This window comes from Mizuhopecten yessoensis, unplaced genomic scaffold, assembly GCF_002113885.1.
Source record: "Mizuhopecten yessoensis strain PY_sf001 unplaced genomic scaffold, ASM211388v2 scaffold10607, whole genome shotgun sequence".
NCBI lineage: Eukaryota > Metazoa > Mollusca > Bivalvia > Pectinida > Pectinidae > Mizuhopecten > Mizuhopecten yessoensis.
Genome location: NW_018408631.1, coordinates 51,002 through 73,780, shown reverse-complemented (window position 1 = coordinate 73,780; position 22,779 = coordinate 51,002). Strand labels below are relative to the sequence as shown.

Here is a 22,779-nt window from a genome sequence, read left to right as displayed (position 1 = left end):
TCAGGTTTACTGAACTGTTTGTGCCGGATATGTTTCAGGTTTACTAAAATGTTTGTTCCCGATATGTTACAGGATTACTGACCGGTTTGTGCCGGATATGTTTCAGGTTTACTAAACTGTTTGTGCCGGATATGTTACAGGTTTACTCTGTTGACCGACAAACTCCAGACTCGGCGGCCACGGCCACTGCCCTGATGTGTGGTGTTAAGACTAACAACGGCGTGCTTGGTGTCAAGGAAACAGTTCCAAAGGAAAACTGTGGTGCGGTCGCCGGGCAGGAAGTGACGTCAATATTGAAATATTTTATAGCTGCCGGTAAGGATTTGGAAATGCAATATAAAAGAAGAGTACCCATGAAATGTGATATAAAAAGGTTAAAGTATAAAATTTGCTTTTTTATTAGTTAATTGGTAGTGCTATGTGTGTACAACTAGAAAAGCTGAAAGTCGGTAAACAAAACGGACCATTTTATTATCTTTTACAAGCTTAGTTTTGTTTCGATAAATCATAGGTAACAAGTGTTACAGTGATTCGGACTAGTGAGTGATACTAACACCGCCGACTAGAATCCGTAAGTTACTAGAACTGATTACAACTACCGTATGTGACAGTATTGTCTGCTATAATGTAAAGTACTCAATCTCACGAATACCTGTTTTCATAAATGTGTGCTTCAGACAACAAATTCATCTTTGCGAGGGGTATAATCAGAACGAAACATATTAACTCAAACATCTCTATGTTACACATAACGTTTATTTTGTTATGGTAGGAAGAAGCACTGGACTCGTAACTACCTCACGGGTGACCCACGCCACGCCCGCCGCCGCGTACGCCCACAGTGCGTCCCGGGACTGGGAGAGTGACGCCCTGATGACGACAATCACAGGAGGCTGTAAGGATATAGCCTACCAGCTGGTATATGACAATAACGACATACAGGTTCGTTGTTGGTCCGAGTCCCCAGTGATAGGACTGTACGCCTGTACACTTGTCAGGTGTTTGGTTATGTGTGTTGGTGGTGAAGTGTCGTCCAACAATTATATCATACGATTACATTTCATATGGCAATAACTCGTTAGGAATACACCTGAGAGGGCTTCGTAATAAAGTTTTAAAAACCTTACAATAGAATATATGGAAATCGTACATCAAAATGTATACTCCAACATTGACACTGGTCTACAGTCTCTGGCAAATACTAATACCAACAGAAAAATAATTATCGTCAATATTAAAATAAAATACTGATTCAACTTACTTCCACAAACATCATTTAAAATTCCAAGCAGATGATTAATGAATTATCTACTCTTTTCAGTTCCGTTGACTCGAAGGCATTATTTAACTTTTTGAAAGACATCGGGCTATTTTATGGACTATGATGTCTTTTAACCAACCTTACCCTTTTTTGACGCTATATATATCACATAGTCCATATAATCTATTCGTTATCTCTTTTATTATTTTAACCCCCTTTTTTATTTTAACTATATACACATACAATGCGAATGCTTTTAAAATGATTTTTTTTATTTGATTTTATTTTCGCTACTCACATGTTTGTTTAAAAAATAAAATAAATAAATAAATCACCATGGCCCTAAATGACCACAGCCGTCGATGGGCCGTTAAACCCAAACAAACAAAAAAATCTATAATCATAAATAAACCCAATTTCTGTTTTAGTAACAATATGTTACGTCATTGGAGTATTTGTTGTTTTCTGTTGCTAGGTTGTGTTGGGCGGTGGTAGGGGTCCGTTCCTGCCGGACAGACAAGTGGACCCAGAGACACAGACAGTTGGCTGGACACACAGGAAGGACGGACATGATTTGACAGAGGTTTGTACATGGTTTACGTGCCCTACCTATTGCTTTTACTGTGATCACAAGGAAAATGCGTTAATTATGACAACTCTACAACTTATGCTGTACGTTAATATCACACAAAACAAAACACTAGGGTATTTCTTTCAATAGTTATCACAAGTTCTAACAAGGAAACATTTAATTGCATTTAAAAGAGGATTTAATCTAACAAAAAATGAGGAATATTAGATTCAAATATATGCTCTACAGAATCAGCCATATTGTCAAATAAGAAAGTAAAAAAGTCTGCGTTATAATAATGAGTAAGAATAGCGTCGTTCTCTTTAGGTCACAGTAAAAAGTACAGGTCGGAATGCTGTCTGCACTCCATTTGCCGAAAATCGATGAAACTCTAAAAGCGAAATGTTCTTGTTCCAAATTTTCTATAATAAATTCCATAATATACTCTACCATTATTTGGATACTTCATCTTTGGCGTGGTCCACTAATTGGTTAAAGGCATGCTTAAAAGATTTTTAATGAGTTCGGCATGGTTACAGATGTTTTGTACCTAATTAGTTTGCTGGTAGACGACCAANTAATTTCTACCCCCTTTGCGAGGAAACTTCCCCAAAACTATTCCCTAGTGACCTATGACCTAGTAAAACTACTTCCCAATTAGCTTTGAAACCATATTAGTTTTCTATGGTCAAATATATTCTGCCGTAATTGCTTAGATTGTATAGATAGTTGAGACTTAACTAAAGAACGTTATAGGACTATAAAGTCTTTTTCTGTTGATATGACTTAATTAGTTTATGTCAGAATACCTTCGGGATTATTGACATGCGTAATCCATGTTCAGTATACTTTAAGGAAAAAGCGTCATTGGGGCAAAAATCATGTCTATCGTAGTGAACCACGTCACTAAATCATCAATGCTATAGTTGATAACACGTTCAAATTAATAGTTTTCTGTCCCAAGGCATCAATTAAATACTTTTGCTAAATAAGGAACTCGATGATCTGACAGATTTCACTCTACTTGCTTGCAGTAGTATTTCTTTTATGAATATTTCCAAAACAATTCACTGTATATTGATCTTTTATCTTTATTTCCTTTCTTGATTTAAAACCGCAGGTTATTTATGTGTAAAGTGTTTGTATTCGCTTACCAAACAATAAGCAGTAATTTTATGAAATATCAATTGCTATCATAGATTGTTTACTTTGTAAGCGTTTGATTTCAGATCTGGAAGCAGATCCAGAGTTCTAAAGACCGACGTCACAGCTATGTGTGGAAGAAGGATCAGTTTGACGCCGTAGATCCCACAGATACTGATTATCTCCTAGGTATGCTTTCATAAACCGTATCATCGATAAGGGTTGACGATGAGATGTTTTATTTCAATATTGAAATATATACTGATGAATTGTATAACAATGTTCTTTAAACAATACAGCACACAGTAAAACAACAGAGCATTTAAGGTTTAAGACTCCACCTGTAAATCATACTGACATGTTCTCTTTGTTTCCCTTACAATTTAGGTCTATTCGACACAAGTCATATTCCTTACGAAAACGACAGGGATAAGTCTGGAGAAGGTGATCCATCCCTGGCAGAAATGACTAGCAAAGCCATCCATATACTGCAGAAAAATAAACAGGGTTATTTTCTTATGGTAGAAGGTGAGTTAGATTTAGAACACAAAAAGTCATCATTAAATGTCCTCTTGGAAACGAAGCTTACGTAACAAAGCAAACAATCATACCAGTTACTCTTTATTTGGAAAATTAAATTATCTTTGTCCTAATCGTTGTATGACCAATGGTTTCATTTTCTTTTGTAATTTTTCAATATATATACAACATGCTATCGCCGTTTACATGTTTACAGGCGCTCGCATTGACCACGCCCATCATGACAATGAAGCTAAACGTGCTCTGACAGAGACGTTGATGTTTGAGGAAGCAGTGAGCGAGGCTGTACGTCTGACCTCTGAAGAAGATACCCTAATTATCGTCACGGCCGACCACTCCCATCCATTCAACATCGCCGGATACTCATATAGGGGCAATGACATTCTCGGTATATAAAACATATAGGGATAATGACATCCGTATGGTATAATACTTAAATTGGCAATGATTTCCTCGGTATATAATACATATAGGGATAATTACATCCGTATGGTATAATACTTTAATTGGCAATGATTTCCTCGGTATATAATACATATAGGGATAATGACATCCGTATGGTATAATACTTAAATTGGCAATGATTTCCTCGGTATATAATACATATGGGGATAATGACATCCGTATGGTATAATACTTAAATTGGCAATGATTTCCTCGGTATATAATACATATAGGGATAATGACATCCGTATGGTATAATCTTTAAATTGGCAATGATTTCCTCTGCATATAATACATATAGGGATAATGACATCCGTATGGTATAATACTTAAATTGGTAATGATTTCCTCGGTATATAATACTTATATATGGATAATGACATCCGTATGGTATGAAACCTTAATTGCCAATGATTTCCTCGGTATATAATACATATATGGATAATGACATCCCTATGGTATAATACTTAGTTTGGCAATGATTACCTCGGTATATAATACATATAGGGATAATAATATCCGTATGGTATGATACTTAAATTGGCAATGATTTCCTCGGTGTATAATACACATATGGATAATGACATCCGAATGGTATATACTTAAATTGGCAAGGATTTCCTCGGTATATAATACATATAGGGATAATGACATCCGTATGGTATAACACTTAAATTGGCAATGATTTCCTCGGTGTATAATACATAAATGGATAATGACATCCGTATGGTATACAACTTAAATAGTTAGTTAACGATACATTCTATATTTCATTCTTGATTCATGTTATGTTGCTGTATATTTTTAATAATATGTCATACGGATTAAGCTTCTGTTCAAAACATTAAAAAAGCATTGAAGTATTCAAATACAACCTATAGCAACACTTTATAACGACTTGCTGCTTTTTAAGTTGTGTTCTAATGCTAGTACAAACAATATAACATGATCATTAATGATATGACGAACTGTTCTGTAGGTATAACAATACCGTACTGGGACGAACCTCCTCTTGATGGTCTCCCCTACACCACAGTTGTGTACGGCAACGGCCCAGGACGGCGGCCGTTTCAGGACAGGACCAACTATACAGGGATCGACACCAGTAAGTCTGTCTACATCACTATTAGTAATTGGTACTTACTGGATCCTTCGTTATAGTCTACAACACCTACGTCTGACCAGGCCATTCATAACAGTTTACACGACCCTTTCTGACTATGTCCTTCGTATCTATTCACATTATCTAATCAAGGTCACCCGTAACAGGAAAGGTCCTACTCCTGCCACCCCAGAAGAACCTTATGAGAAACTTATCATCCAATAATTTTCCGCTGGTACAATGCAAATATTTAACAATGTTAAACATTGAAAAAGACTCCATTTCAAAGGAAAGAACATTTCTCCGATTAAATAGATGATTTGAGATTGTCACTACATAACTAATTCAAATAGCTATTGTTTATAAAAAAATAAAAATAAATTATTCCAAACAAAGTGTGATACAGTTTATGCAAGAGGTAGTATCACTTAAATGTAGACTTTTAGAAATTTGATTGAACATTTTGAACACCTTCAAAAATTGATGATGCTTTCTCTTCGAATAACATGAAATACAAGAATTATTGGTAGTTTATTGATCCTCCAGAAAAGGAACTTAAATGCTTCAAACCCTCTTCATATCTTTAACATTTACTTAACTTTAGATTTGCCTACACTATGACAAAATTGGTCACTTTGCTATCAACATATATGTCGAACGAGACGAGTGTCATTTATCGGTGGTTTATTTCCTTTCTTTAGTAGTACTATACTGTTCCCGACTCTCCTGTTGATGGAGTTTACCCGTCACAGTTGATTCACTATCCTTTACCTATTTTTAAGTATCAGGATTTTCCTAACAGATGCGTTTTGTTGAAACATAAACTACTTAGACAGCGTTTTCGACCAGAGAAACTAATTAATTGTATGGTTGAGATCAAGTCATCACATCATGCCCAAAAATTAGCAACCCCTTAAATAATAATAGGCCTAGGCCTATTCAATGCTACCTATACCACAAGCAACCAACAAACTCGGATTCGGCGGGAAACATTATTAAAAGTGCCATATGTGATGCAGGAACTTTTGCCCTCCAGAGCTCTTGATTTGTCTCCGATATTTGATGGGTTTTAACACTTTCTTATCTTTTGTTGAACTGTCACGTAAGTCCTTGTTATGACCTTTTAATCAAATTTGAGTAGGTTTTGGCCTCATGTATTGTCGATGTGATGCGTTATTTTTTTTATTTTCATGATTTATAGCTGAAGACAATTTCAAACAAGAATCTGCTGTGCCTACCGCATACGAGACCCATTCTGCAGAAGATGTGGGGATATATGCACGTGGTCCTATGGCGCATTTACTGCATGGCGTCCAGGAACAACATTACATAGCTCACGTGATGCAGTATGCCGCGTGTGTCGGTGATTTCAAAGACGACTGTGAGCGCCCGGATGATCGCAATTCCAACGGAGGTTACACACTGTCTGTAAATATGGTGTTGTTCATTACGATCTGTATGATTGAGCTACTCGTGATATAACTGTATATTTCGTGACATACGATGAAATGTGGGTTGTATGTATATTGTTGTATTTGTTTGGTCCTCTATGATATCGTTATTTAAAATAATGCTAACCCCATCCAAATATAGTGTTAATGATAAGCGAAAAATCATTAAAACTAACGCTAGTTTCTATATGCTATATTTCTGTCCATGATACAAATCGCGGGTCACTTCCGGGGTCATACCGGTTGTTCTTGTTCATTCAAATGTGCTGTAATGTGCTCAACTCTAAGCAGAAAAACCAAAGTGAACATACATTGATCATATAGCCATTTTGGCCATTAAACCTAAGCAATGATAAAAGTAAAAAGGATGAAAATGTCTTAAGTGTAGCTAAACAAGTAAAAATAGTAGTCTATCGTACAATAACTTAATCATGCGTGTAAAAACCTTTTCATTGGCCTAAAAAGTTATGTTATCAACCCATAACGTAAAAAATGACGTCGCCGTTTGTAACGTTGCTTTTGATTTGCTGATACAACGGCGTTATAATTTCTAAGAGAAAAGAGTCCATCAATAAAAGTTGATTTCCAAAGGGATTGTGTATAGTAGATTAAATTATAAGGATTAACATGAATAATTTTTTTTATTTTATGGAGCTATAACACAAAATAACATAACCAAAACTTACACTAGATGGCACTAGAATTCCTGTTGTTGAACAGACAAATTTCTCGGCCTCATTTTTGATTCGAAACTCACTTTCATACCACATATAAAGTATCTGAGGATAAGTGTTCCAAGGCGTTAAACATTATACGAGTCCTTTCTCATACTGTTTGGGGAGCGGACCGTGAAATGCTTCTGCAGATCACTTATTCGAACAAAACTAGATTATGGTTATATTGTATGCGGGTCGGCGCGGAGTTCTTACCTGCAGATGCTAGACCCAATCCATAACCAAGGGCTACGTCTATCCATTGTAGCGTAGCCCTTAGAGCTTTTCGAACAACACCTGTAAAAAGCCTGGACGTGGAAGCGAATGAACCATCCCTTAATGACAGAAGGGAAAACAATTACAGTTTGCAGCTCAATTAAAATCAAACCCTAAAAAGTCTGCTTTCGACCAAGTATTCAACCCAAAATACCAAAACATTTTTTACGCAAAACCCAAAACTTCTGCTAACATTTGGGGTCCGAATTTCAAATTTCCTGCATGAACTCAACATAAAGTTGACTGACATAGCAGCTGAATTTAACATATCTGATGTGGACCATTCAAACACCTGATTTTAACTTTACATTACATGAGCAAGGGAAATCAAGTGTTATGCCCGAAGAACACAAATCCTCCTTTCGGGAATGCATTTCGAATTACCCTTCTCATACCCAACTTTACACCGATGGTCCCAAAGAAGGTAACGAAGTGGCAGCAGCCTGCTGTACTGCTAATTCTTGCACTTCAGTTCGACTACCAGACGGCGCCTCCATATCTTCTGCCGAAGCATGCGCCATTGATTTGACCCTCGACCATATCGATGAACACCGCATTAAAAAGGCAATCATTTGTTTAGACTCTCTATCTGTCATACAGAGTTTACAGTTACGAGATCCTTAAAACACACTCGTACAAAACCTTGTTCTTCGAATATCTCGTATCTTAAAAAAGTCTAAAATAACTTTACTATGGATTCCGAGCGATGTCGGAATTAAAGGCAACGAATTTGTTGAAAATAAGGCAAAGAATGCATTGAATCTCCAACAAACAAATATCAAACTACTATATACAGATTTTAAACCAATTATTCGTACAGCCATTCAAAATTATTGGCAGCAACAAACTTTTTAAAGTACAACCGATACTTAAACATCTATTCCAAGCCGGAAAGATCGCAGAGAGGGAGTTGTCCTCGCTCGGCTCCGTACTGGGCACACATATCCTACTCATTCGTACCTTTTAAAACCAGAAAATCCACCTTCATGCCACGCATGTGACACTCCATTTATAGTGCAACATTTTTTAATAGAATGTTCCGATTTTAAACACATTTGCGATAACTACTTTCGAGTCACGGATATGAAAACTCTTTTCAGTTCCGTGGACTCGAAGGCATTATTTAACTATTTAAAAGACATTGATCTATTCTATAGACTCTGATGTCTTTTAACCCGCCTTACCCTTTTTGACGTTATATATATCACATAGTCCATATCATCTATTCTTATCTCTTTTATTTTTTACTCCCTTTTTATTTTAATTATTTACACATACAATGCGAATGATTCTAAAATGAACCTTTTTACCTGATTTTATCTTGCCTACTCACATGTTTGTTAAAAAAAAATCAAAAAAAATCACCATGACCCTAAGTGACCACAGCCGTCGATGGGCCGTTAAACATAAACAAACAAACAAACAAACAAACATAAAAAGTATATTCGAGTAAATCCTTAAATAGTACCTAGAATGTAGCTGCTGAAATCTTAACACAATTATTAACAGCCAAAAGGCCAATTCGTCCATTAAGGGCTCAATGTAAAACATTGTACTTCCTCAAAATTCCAGGGGCTAACGTCTCCTACGTTTTCTGAACCCCTATAATATTTCTTGACAAAATGGAAGCCACAAGATTTGGAAATTGATTGGTTTCAGATATCTACTTCAAAGCTGGTTAATTTTATCGTTATGCTGCTACGTAATTATTTTGATGTACATAAAAATCAAACTAATCTATATTTTTCAGCCACATATTGCGCACAAAAAGCTTTCGATTTCGTCATGACATATTCAAGGGGAACAGAACACTTTTATGTAAGAGAATGTAGCCACGTATTCATATCAAATGTTTTCCAAAACATATATTAGAGGCACCCACCTTGTGATGTGAATAATCACTTGTAATTTGAGGTATGGAAACACCCATTGAAACATTGAGAAGCTTTATCTACTGATTATCCTCCACATCTAAGTAACAATGACCTCCCCCCCCCCCCTTAAATGAAAGATAACTTTTTGGGCTTTCATGCAGGTTCACGAAACTATTTCATCTATTAACGAAGAAGAGTTCCACGTCAAACTATGTCACGGAAACTAAAACTTTCTATCCACTGATAAAGGAAATGATTTCCAGGCCATACTTTCCTGGCTTGTTTATATTGCGGTGTACATGCGCTTTGTCACGATGTTTAAATTATCTATTAATAGAATATCGATGTCCCCTAGTGATCTTACTCCTCGTATCATTCAATTCATGCATCACTGCACCTCAATAGGATACCCATTATCACCAGTGAATGCTGATGTTTTCATGTAAATCGTGGGAAGTACATCCCGAGGTCATGAAGTCATGTTTTATATTAGATTATATACGTTTGTGACCTTTATCAATACAACGTCAGTATGGACAAGGTTGTAACTCTTGGGGATATCACCAACGAGACAGTCTTCACACACCGCACAAACAACAGAACTAAGACGGAGATGTTCGACAATAATGACCAATTAGAGTAGGGCATCCATTTATGCGTAAACACACCTCTCAATTACCGTACACAATTACATGATCAATATAATGTATAAGCTTTACATGTTTAAGAATATCTACTTGCTTGTTATTTAGTGTTTGTTTCTGTATAATCCTTGCTAACAAATTGAAATAAAATGAGATTCTTATCTTTTATCTTTGCTTTTCTTTTTCAATTGTTGCGCAACCTGATATAAACATATTTGTCTTTCAATACCTTTATACTGTTTTTTTTTTTTTGTATATTACCTATCCTTTTACTGAGTGGTCTTTAGGAGGTTCTGTTCTGATGCAATACTAGGCCTGCTGTACAGTCCAGAACCTTCCGACTAATATTGGCTCCTGTACACTTGGGAATGTAACGGCTTTTCGTAGCACTACAGCTACAAATAAGATTCGCGGTCATCTTTATCATGCTTTAAATTTTTCATTCTTAATGTTTATCATTTCAATGACCACTCAAATCAATTTCTCTTGATTGTAACATACCTTTATGTTGATGATACCACTGATGGTGCCTATTGCCACTTAATATCTTTAGAAGTCCTTTTGATAGATTAGATAGGAAGCCATATACAAAAACAGTGCAAGTAGCGTAGGCCAAGTGAGCTTATGCGATGGTGCGTCGTCCGTCGCCCGTCGTCAACGGTTTACTTAAACAGCTTCTTTTGAATAACCAAGAGGCCCAGGCTACCAAGTGTGTTCAAATGAATGACCTTTGCCCATTATCAAGGTCACGGGGTCAAATATGGTAAAATCTTTAAACAGCTTCTTCTGAATAACCAGAAGGCCCAGGGTGATGATATTTGGCCAGTAGCATGCTTGGATAAAGGGCTACCAAGTTTGTTTAAATGAATAACTTTCACTCATATTCAAGGTCACAGGGGTCAACTATCTTAAAAACCTTTAATCGACTTCTTTTGTATAACCAAAAGGTCCAGGATGATGATATTTGGCCAATAGGATGTTGGCATGAAAGGCTGCGAAGTTTGTTCAAATTAATAACGTTTGCCCATATTCAAGGTCACAGGGGTCAAATATGTTGAAATCTTTAAACGACTTCTTCAGAATTGACCTTGACACACTTTCATGGTCACATCTGGTTCCTAGTGCATACATCTTTAAAAGTCAACTTCTCAATAAACAAAAGCCATAAGGTGGTGATATTTGGCAGGTTGCAGTCTGGTAGGAAGGGCTATGACGTTTGTTTAACTTTAAATGTCCATGTTTGACTTTCAAGGTCACAGGGATAAAATGTGTTGAAATCTTGAAACGACTTCTTCTGAATTGACCTTGTTACACTTTCATGGTCACATCTGGTTCATAGTGCATAAATCTTTAAAAGTCAACTTCTCAATAAACAAAAGCCATAAGGTGGTGATATTTGGCAAGTTGCAGTCTGGTAGGAAGGGCTATGACGTTTGTTAGTCCACTTTTAAGGTTACAATTGTGAGATTAATACCAGGTGAACGATGCAGGCCCATTGGGCCACTTGTATTAAATGTGTTACCATGACACTGTTATGTATAGGCTACGTCAACACCCAGACCCCCTAGGATTACAATAAAAGTGTGTGCGATCATACATGCTTTACCTGAGATACACCCTCCAACGTGTACATGTGTGACAAAGTAAACTGGTTAATACAGAACACCGACGACAAATGTTTAACCCTTAACACTGCTCTACATACACCTCGCGTCTAGATGTAGAATATCATATTAGCAGCTTACACTGACGGGGCGAGGATGACTTTATTAAGGACCACATGCCTCCTGTTGACAATTGTAGCCTGTTTACATGGACTCCCTAATAGTAAGTGGTTTTATTTTATAAATACATATAAATAATTCCGAATATGTTTTGTTCAAGGATTGATATTATTTTTAAACTTTATAGCGATTCAGGCATCCTTAATGTGTCTGGTTGTATTGACTCTATATACATGGTTACAATTGTATAACATTTCCCGTTTGATTTTCTATATCGACTGACATGTTTTCCATGTGAGAATTTAACGTCACCAGGTTGTTCAACTCTGCATCAGTCATCGAGGTGGTCGTAACTTTGTAGATGGAATATAGTTTTGGTTCGGTTATATAAAACCCTATATATAGCCCAAAGTTGTACATTTGAAACTTTATTAAGTGTTTTATAGACATCTTTTCCTTTTCATCGTATTTCAACAAACATGTACGTTTCGGTACACTTCAGACATGTTGTTTATCATTCTTTCTTTAAGTACCTCTGATGAGTACACATTGGACGAGATGACGTTATGTTATGGTAAATGTTCACTTTTTTGGCTTTCTCAATCGACCTACTTAACTTCATAACTTTGTATGTCAAATTAATATTTTTTATTTGATGTTCACTGAAGCAGAAAATATAGGTCGTTAGCCTAGATCTAGATTATGGTTCACGACATCTTCATGGTTTTGGTCTATATCGCCTATAGACGGGAGTTTTGAACACATGAGTTATACTAACATTTATTTGTTGTCGTGTAGATGATTAATTTACTGTTTTTTCTGAGGGTTTAATGGTCTAAGTCAGCCTTTTCTCTTACCTCCGTTTTCCGTTCGCTGGTTTCTCCTGCGCAACTTCCTAAATCTAAAATATAGGTTAGATTTTTGTCAGAATCATGTAAACAGGTTGGGTGAAAAAGTAGAAATAATGGCCCTATCATATTTTGATAACGTCACTACATGTCCTTGCCTGTTGTAAATATGTCGATAATCCAGTCAATGTTAGGCGTGAGCACTATTGAACTACCCATTACCTTACTGACGCTTGTAATCAGTCACAAGTAATACAATGGTGACACCCAATCGTAAGCAATATACATGTATTACATAAACGTATCAATCCAAAGTCGACATCTGATCAGTTAGACGGGGGAGAGGATGGGGCGTGGGTGGGGCGTGGGTGGGGGATTGAGGGGGAGGGTCTATGAATAAATATACTTAACTAGTTACAAAATGTAGATGAAAGCCCGATAAAGCAAACAGCTTGCAGACGGTAAAAAATGGAATACAGAAATATAAAAAATCCCACAAACATTTAACCTATTCATATGAATGTTTATTCATTATGATGTTTCCTTTTACATCAATTTAGAGATTCTATCGCAATCATCTTCCAGAACGTGCCATTGAAAATACCAAAGGCAATTATCTTCACCTTAATAATATATTATATAACAAACGTGATAGCCGGCATTCCTTGCTCTCTGATTCGCAACAAACAAAACTAGAAGTCTCGTGAAGTTTATATGTCACAGTTGACTCGAGAGCCATTGTCTTTATCTCTGTTTTCACGTTTTCAACAGGAAGCACAGACTGGAATAAAATGGCAAGAGACAGTTTAGATGAAGCTCTGAAGTTGAAACAGATCAATAAAGTTGCTAAAAATGTTATACTGTTTATTGGCGATGGACTTGGCCTTTCAACGGTAACGGCTTCTAGGATCCTCAAAGGTCAAAAGATGGGTAATCCTGGAGAGGAAACAGTCCTTGAGTTCGAGAAATTTCCTTATGTAGCTCTCTCTAAGGTAATTGGTGTTGTGTATGTGTCATTACTGTGTACTAATATAGCCCATATTGTTCTTAAAGTAATATTTAAATGTTGCGTGATAGATTTTATAGATAAACCAAGCCTAGCCACTAAAGTGGAAGGAATACGCTGCAGAACATGGGCATCCAATGTAATCACGATTAAAACTATTTTATGAAGGAGAATATTGCAATACTGAAACTCGTTTTGGTCACCCATACCTTTGAAACAGGAGACCTATATATTTTCATCCGCCAGATTTAACGTTTCAAAGACCCACCCCGATCAAACAATATATATATATATGTATAGACATTTAAAAATATGTATAATATGCATGGCTTATGTAATAAATTACAGAGACTCCATTTCGTGGCTACAATTACAACTCCAGGCTTTATGTAAGCGGTTCTGTGTGATACGAAATTGTGTTTTTTTTGTGTTTTTTTTGAAATAATACTTATATAGATACATGACATCCATTTCAAGGACGATGTTACTATTGTATACGCCATACATGTGCATTGCCCTGTTTTATGTTACAGGTGATTTGGTGAGGCAACTAGCATTGCATATTTTGAAATTGCACTAATGCGTGGGGTATTAATTTCAGTTTGTCCTGCTGTTTGTCTGTCACGCTTTAATTCTATCACGATAACTTTCCTAAATATCAACCAATTTTGATGAAGAGATGTATTGTCCAGTTAATCAAGTTTAATGGAATGCCAACTTAACCCTTGGATACTCATGTATATCTACAGCCAATACCGAAATCTGCTTAGCTGGTGTTTTTATTCGAAATAAAGGAGTAAATGTGTTCGATATTTATAAATAATTGGGCACTGGATTTATGTTAAGATATTTTTTTTTCTTTTCTTTTTTTAAAACTTTTTAGCGCATGTGCTACACGTTAGCTGAAATATTATAATGCAACCTATTACATGCAACATAGATTAAACAAAGTGAAGTAATTCCACGAATGTGTTGTCCTTGTTTGTCAGGTGTACGGCTCTGATAAGATGGTGCCGGACTCGGCAGCCACAGCCAGCGCCCTGATGTGTGGGGAGAAAACAAACTGGTACCTTGTCGGAACCCGGGATCCGGTATCCATCTCCGACTGTGTCGCCTCTAAAGCTGAGAACATGAAAATGACGTGCATTCTCGACCATTTTATAGCTGACGGTAATTGATCAGTTTATAGTTATTGAACTAAAGGAAACAATTTTTTAATTGCAATGATAATTAGTAAAATATATATGATTTAATTTAAAGGGGGGAAACTACCATAAAAATTAAACATACAAAATGCATGAATGATGATATTAAAATGTCATTTTGATTACACATGCAGGTCGGTCTACAGGGGTAGTGACATCTGCCCGTGTGACTCACGCCACGCCTGCTTCTGCTTATGCACATACACCCAACAGAGATTGGGAGGGGGACGTCCAAACAGTCGGTATCCCCGGGGACTGTAAGGATATCGCCTACCAACTCATATACGACAACAACAACATCAACGTAAGTAGTTTAACTACCTCAAACTGCGACATATTGGAATAAGTGATTACACTTATGTTTAATCAGAAAAACGGTAACAAGATGCCGGATGATTGAATCACTAATTGTATTTATGTTTAACTAGAATTTACGGTTTTATGTAAATTTTAAACCGCAGGAAAACCTTAACATTTTATCCGAAATTCTCAACGCTGCTCAACTTATCTGAATTTAGGAAGGTTTATTTCACATCATTGTGTTAATTGGTATCATGTATTCTGATGCGCTAAGGGTATGTCGATTGCTCCTTTCTTAATTGGATCAGATGTCTAAAAACAACATTTCCTTTTATTCAGAACACATGATACATCGGCTATACAGATCCTGCTCCCGTTAAACGTTAGCCACTAGAATAGTGTACCTGGAAATAAATGGAATAGTTTCAAGCTAGGTCAGACGCGTTCAATGTTTTATAAACCTGAAGCTGTAAGACGACCGACAGTCTAACATATCAAACTTTAACACATTGTCAATAAGAAGCAGAAAATAAGTGGATCAGAAGCCATCACGTATATGACGGTTGCACAGTAATTTAAAGCCGTGTTTATGGCGATGTAACTAAACGGACAAAAGACTTGCATAAAATGCACGCAGTTTGCTGTATAGATATCACGGAAAGAGATCTGTGGTTTGGCTTGTTTCCCAGACAGAAATACTAGCTTGACATCCTTCTATGTCTTTGTGATGAAACATTCTATTGCAATGCCTTTTCCCCCCAATTTTTAACAATAACATTTCTGAAGGATATGTTCAAACTATGGCCTACTTTATAAATTCATTGTTCAATAACAATGCCATATTATCATTAGCAAATCTTCTACTTATTTGTGTGATAACGTAAAGCTTGGAAAGGCAATACATAAAACTGTACAATAGTGTTTCTTTATCGTATGTTTATTGAATAATGAAGAAAATCTGCTCATATGTTGTGTGTGTTCTTGCGATTTTCGTGAGTGACATTTTGTAAGCAGTTTAATAAACTACTTTCGGTATTAAAAAAGGGATCGGTTAAAATAAGTCTTGTATAATTTAGACTGGGAGTATTGTTGAGTTTTCTTTGTTTGTCTTGTATTTCAATATTTTTAGCATGTATTTAAAACAACCTTCATTCAAACGTTTTCACAACATTGTGTCTGGAAGTATTTATCGATTCCCAAATATTAAAGTATTTGGTTATGTGGATTGTTTTTATTTCTATCTCGTTGTTACTTTTAAAGAAGATATCATTCGGTTTATATCATAAAGACAATCGAGCACACTAAACTAGAATATCTGTTATATCCAGTGTTGTAACATTAGAATATCTGTTATATCCAGTGTTGTAACATTAGAATATCTGTCATGTCCAGTGTTGTAAGAATAGAATATCTGTTATATCCAGTGTTGTAACAATAGAACATCTGTTATATCCAGTGTTGTAACATTAGAATATCTGTTATATCCAGTGTTGTAACATTAGAATATCTGGTATATCCAGTGTTGTAACAATAGAATATCTGTTAAATCCAGTGTTGTAACAATAGAATATCTGTTATATCCAATGTTGTAACAATAGAATATCTGTTATATCCAATGTTGTAACAATAGAATATCTGTTATATCCAATGTTGTAACAATAGAATATCTGTTATATCCAGTGTTTTAACATTAGAATATCTGGTATATCCAGTGTTGTAACAATAGAATATCTGTTATATCCAATGTTGTAACAATAGAATATCTGTTATATCCAATGTTGTAACAATAGAATATCTGTTATATCCAATGTTGTAACAATAGAATATCTGTTATATCCAGTGTTTTAACATTAGAATATCTGGTATATCCAGTGTTGTAACATTAGAATATCTGTTAAATCCAGTGTTGTAACAATGGAATATCTGTTATATCCAGTATTGTAACATTAGAATATCTGTTATATCCAGTGTTCTAACAATAGAATATCTGTTATATCCAGTGTTTTAACATTAGAATATCTGGTATATCCAGTGTTGTAACATTAGAATATCTGGTATATCCAGTGTTGTAACATTAGAATATCTGTTATATCCAGGGTTGTAACATTAGAATATCTGTCATGTCCAGTGTTGTAAGAATAGAATACCTGTTATATCCAGTGTTGTAACAATAGAATATATGTTATATCCAGTGTTGTAACATTAGAATATCTTTTATATCCAGTGTTGTAACAGTAGAATATCTGTTATATCCAGTATTGTAACATTAGAATATCTGTTATATCCAGTGTTGTAACAATAGAATATCTGTCATGTCCAGTGTTGTAATATTGTTATCACACATTGCTCACATTGTTATACACCATATTTATTTGACATAAATGAAATATGGTTTACGAACATAATCTACTTGTTAAGTTGGCCTGGGTGGAAGCACAAAGAAGGATTGTTTTGTAGGAGGAAGCCAGAAGAGCCGCAGAAAATCCATGTTGTCAGGTGGATGACTCGATATATTGTACAAATCCTCATGTCCGATCGGGCCATCATCACAAGCCGTCTTAGTATAAAGCAATCTCGTTATTCACTGCTCTACCTGACCATCATATGTACTTCAACAAGATATTAGCATACACTACATACATGGAGGCACGTCCTTAAATGACCTTAGCTGTTGATAGGACGTTAAACAAAATTAAACCAAACCAAACCAATTTTACATCATCAATTATTGAGTACACCTTGACCTTTCACATTCATGTAGGTGCTACTAATCATCTAGTCACGTTTACAACGGTATAATTGGCCTTTTGATTAGGTAACTCTCAATTATTTATTGTTCGGTTTCTGTTTTTGTCTGTAGTTTTTAGTTACGTGGTTTTTTTTCTGAAACTGTGTAACACATACAAAGTGAGCCTTTAAAACTAGCTATTGACTCTTAATATGTGCCGCAGTTTGTTCAATTAATAAAACCTGAAATCAAATTACTTAATCTGTTTTTAATCTTACCTTCAGCGAAAGTGCTAGTGCAGCGTTATTCGAGAATGAAATACTACGCCAGCTTACTTCCCTCAGTATAGTGTACATATTGCATATTGTTTAAAAAAATGCTAATCTACATTTATATGATTTGATTTTTGGATAAGGATAGCGTGTATTCCTGCTCACAACCTGTCGGTATATGTTTATGTATTTGTTCATTAAAGGTCCTAGATGACGTAGACTTGTTATATATACATGTGATATAGGTTGTACTTGGCGGAGGACGTCGGTCATTCTTACCTAATACAACGGTGGATCCAGAGACAGGCACCGTCGACAAGCGACAGCGTCAGGACGGGCATGATCTTATACAGGTGAGAGAGTATAGACTGATTAAATATAACAGAAGGCTAAGTAATTATCTCATCCTAATCACAAATCAACAATACATAGCAAGAGTGAGGAATACATGATTAAACATTGTCAGGTGGAGCGTATTTTACCCCACCTCTTTATTTATGTTTATTTAAATGATTTCGTCTTTAAAGCCATTTTCTTCCCCTTTTGATCGATGTATTACTTCGTAAAGCGGTAGAATTTGATACAAGTTCAGATTGATTATGAGTATGGTGTTACAGAAAATATAATATGCAAATCAGAATACTTTTATATATGTTTTAAAAGCAACATCATACCTGTCTTTAATAAAGGTCACAGATAGCACTCCTGTAACATTGAACTTTTTGTTATACCATAAGAACGTATAAACTGTGTATGTTTAGATATGGAAAGACATACAGCGTACCAAGGGCCGAAAGTATGACTACGTCTGGAACAAAGGTCAATTTGATAACATCAACCCCTCGGACGTTGACTACCTACTAGGTAATATATACGTAGTTTACGCTTGGCTGCTTTACACAAAAACAACATACACTAAAGAAGGTTGATATTTTAATTTGGAGAAAATGGTTTATATATGCTTTCGTTCTTTTCCTTTTCCTTGAACCTTGCCATGGTCACTTAAGGACCTTACACACTCACAGAATCATATCTCAGAGTTGTTTTAATGCAGACGGTCACACAAATTTACATTGCTGTAATACTAACATTTTAACTGGGTTGCACCTTTCAAATCGGAAATAGAACGGAGCTGACAATGAGTCAATTTAAATTACAACAAATCAATTTTCATTCAAAACTATAATGTTTTAAATTGCAAATCATTGACAGTATACACGCATTCTGTAATTTATACCTGTTTATTTCAGGGTTGTTTGGATCTAGCCATATGCAGTACGTACTAGATCGCGATCCCTCAGATGCTGGTGAACCAACCCTGGCAGAACTTACAGAAAAAGCAATTAACATACTGAAGAAAAACACTAAAGGGTACTTCCTGATGGTAGAAGGTACGCTAATAACTATGACGTTATTATACATACACTGCTATACTTCCTGATGGTAGAAGGTTTGCTTATAACAATGGGATAATTGGATAGATAGGACAACATGAGAAGTGAGAAAGTTTCGATACTTCAATGTGATGTCGTAATTCTGCGCTGGAAGCAACTAAAAGGTATGCTAGTTCAGGCAGCAGATATTAATACAACAATGCCATATTTCATTTTAACATTAGCCTGAAATATATATAAATGTAACTTTTCATAAAACGTTGTTAACAGGTGCCCGTATAGACCACGCCCACCATGACACCTTGGCGAGATACGCTTTAGAGGAATCGCTGGCCCTGGAGGCGGCACTCAAACAGGCAGCGGATATGACATCTGAAGAGGACACCCTTATTATCTTCACAGCTGACCATTCCCACGTGTTTAACATCGGGGGCTACACACAGAGAGGTGATCCTATCTTCGGTAAGTCTCTCTCATGGATACACAAAAATATGGACTCCAGTGTGACAGCGTATCCGTCTCTCATGGAGGTGACAAATGTATGTGGTGTCATATAAAGTGTGCTTCTCTCCCTTGGTAATTATTTTCGTGATGAGTGTACTAGGCACGGTATTCTTGTGGCAGGATGCCGGGCTCGTTACCGAATGGTTGCGGATTCGAGTAACACCACGGCACTGTGTTGTATCCTTGAACAAGATACTTTACTCCGCTTGTTTCAATCTACTCAGCTGTAATTGAGTACATGGTTGGGCAGCGCTGGAATTGTTCAATGCTAGCTGCGATCGCCGAAATGGCAGCATCGACTGTATACTCCCCAGGGAGTTGAGACAGATATTGGCTTGCTGCAAAGGCCTTATCGTCTTTGAGACGACATAGGACGTTGTGAAAAAGCGGTATATAAAAACCTCCAATAATCGTAATTATTATTAGTGGCTGCAACACGGCATGACGCAATTGGATAATTGGAGTTTATTAAAAATATGACTTCATATGACCATTAATTGTTTTTGTATGACAAATGTATTACAGTCGAACCTCGTTATCTCGAACTCGTATAACTCGAAGACCCCGTTTAACTCGAAGTATTTCATCGGTCCCGGCCAAAACTCTTCTTAATCTTAGTAATAAAAACTCTGATAATTCGAACTCTGAAAACTCGGATATCCCGAAGTGAAACATAGGTCCCAACAACGAAAATCCTACATAAAAATATCTCCTCCCTCGAAGTTTCTTAAGATTCACAAGTCTATCATATATTCTTTAATTATTTGATACATATTAGACGCAGTGCTACGGTAAACATCGTTCTAAATGAGCAGCTTACGCTCGGTCATAATTACTTCTATTTAACATTATGGCATTTAAATGTGATTGACTGTAAAAACACTTTGTTCAAATAAAGAAACAAACTTCATCAATGTTGATTAACAACAATTAATACTCACTGCGAGCACATAAACAATTTGAATGGCACTTTATTTACACTAAAGCTGCCGACACATTCTAACCGGAAAATGGGTCACAGTGTGCGGTCATGCGTAAATAAGCTCCACAGTAAAAATCACAACCTAGGACTGGTTCGCCGGTTTATGTTTTTACAGGAGCTTGTATGGCACTGATAACTAATTGAGAGATTATAGGAACAATACGATAATTATTGTTGAGTACGTCGTGTTGAGGAGATGTCAAGTGTCATTGGAGTCTATCAATGTGGATATATTTCCTGATTAACTCATACCCATTTTTGTAATGTCGAAATCAACTGAGCAATCCAACGTGTACGCTCCAGTACAGTGATTTGTGTAAAGACTTGGGTACTTTCATTTCCGCATTGATATTTCTATCAGCATAGCACGAGGTCGGAGACAGCATGTGTGTTTATTGTAATATTAATTAATTAATTAATATGATTATGAATAAGTTGTTATTTTATATAATTATCTTTTTGTCATTTATTCGACTGTTTAGATACGTTGATTGTCAGAGAAATCAATGACATATATAGCCTCATATTGTTACCAAGCTTTATGCCAAACATAGGAACTCGCTTAACTCGAATACTCGGATAACTCGAAGTTTCCCAACGATCCCGTCGACTTCGAGGCAACGAGGTTCGACTGTATTTGATTTAAGCTTATGTTTAATAAACATGTTGTGGTTTTCAATCATTTGATGGATCGATTATATATTGTATAGGCATATCTCACCCGCAGTCCGATGAGCCGCCTCTCGATGGTCTCCCATACACTATACTGAACTATGGTAACGGTCCGAATAGAGCCCTCAACGGATCCAGGGTCAATCTCACCGGCGTGGACACAGGTGATCTAGCAAATATTGCACTGTAATACTCGAATCATGATGTTGTCATTTGGATATGATCTCCTACTTTTGATGTTGTACTGTGCACCAGTTTGTTTCGTACATTTTGTTTGTCAAAATTAAAAGCACATTTTTTCAATTATTTTCAACAATCAATGCTCAGTAAATGACCTGTTCCCTCACACCACTTCACAACTTTTACATATAATTTTCTAGAACAAAATAAGGTAATGATCCTGATCGCCACTCTATATATAATCGTTATTTACAGTAATGACATACGTGCACCTCATATCTTCCTCATCATGTTATTAATAAGGATTATATTCACAATGCTTATGTTAAAATTTAGAACGTGTTTATTTAATGTCACGCAGGTGCAAGACACTACATTCCTGAGAGTGCTATACCCCTGGCCTACGAGACCCATTCTGCAGAAGATGTTGGGATATATGCTCGTGGTCCTATGGCACACCTTTTGCACGGCGTCAAGGAGCAGCATTACGTTGCGCACATGATGCAGTACGCAGCGTGCGTCGGCGACTTCAGAAACTGTGTTCGTGACGATGTGAATAACGGACGACAACTCATGCCAAGTCTCTGGGTTATCTTCTTTACGATGTGTTTGAAATATCTAACCAACGTTTGATGATAATTTCTGTCGGGAGATATATCTTATATAGTCCCAATATAGCGCGTGTATTAAACACGAAATTAATTCCATTTACGTGTCACCATATCAAAGGGTTTAACAAAAATATATGATTAGTTTTAGAATCCCTTTTCCACTGCACTCTATTTATCGTATATACGGTAACCTCCCTTTAGTTTCGGTTTTGGATATCACTGTAGCACGGTTGGGCAAGAGCACTTCCGTTGACCAGTTAGCCCAGTCGGTTTAACCGATAATGCAATAAAATGAGGTCAAGGATTCGAATTTTGATCTGCGTTTTAACAATCA

The 22,779-nt window shown here is 36.2% G+C and overlaps 2 protein-coding genes across 2 annotated transcripts; both read left to right on the top strand.

The window, feature by feature from the left end:
- The first annotated feature begins 103 nt into the window (after positions 1–103).
- On the top strand, positions 104–7,131 carry LOC110461399 (alkaline phosphatase, tissue-nonspecific isozyme-like). Its single transcript, XM_021514841.1, has 8 exons — positions 104–315; positions 773–942; positions 1,737–1,844; positions 3,062–3,164; positions 3,363–3,503; positions 3,712–3,903; positions 4,939–5,064; positions 6,263–7,131. Exons 1-8 carry the CDS (start codon positions 132–134, stop codon positions 6,541–6,543), a joined length of 1,305 nt encoding a protein of 434 aa, XP_021370516.1. The 5' UTR covers positions 104–131; the 3' UTR covers positions 6,544–7,131.
- Positions 7,132–11,510: 4,379 nt separating this feature from the next.
- On the top strand, positions 11,511–22,779 carry LOC110461401 (alkaline phosphatase-like). The gene is made up of 10 exons (XM_021514842.1): positions 11,511–11,846; positions 13,363–13,583; positions 14,587–14,767; positions 14,937–15,106; positions 18,348–18,455; positions 18,864–18,966; positions 19,353–19,493; positions 19,767–19,958; positions 21,693–21,818; positions 22,196–22,779. The coding sequence occupies exons 1-10, from the start codon at positions 11,780–11,782 to the stop codon at positions 22,465–22,467; spliced, it is 1,581 nt and encodes a 526-aa protein (XP_021370517.1). The 5' UTR covers positions 11,511–11,779; the 3' UTR covers positions 22,468–22,779.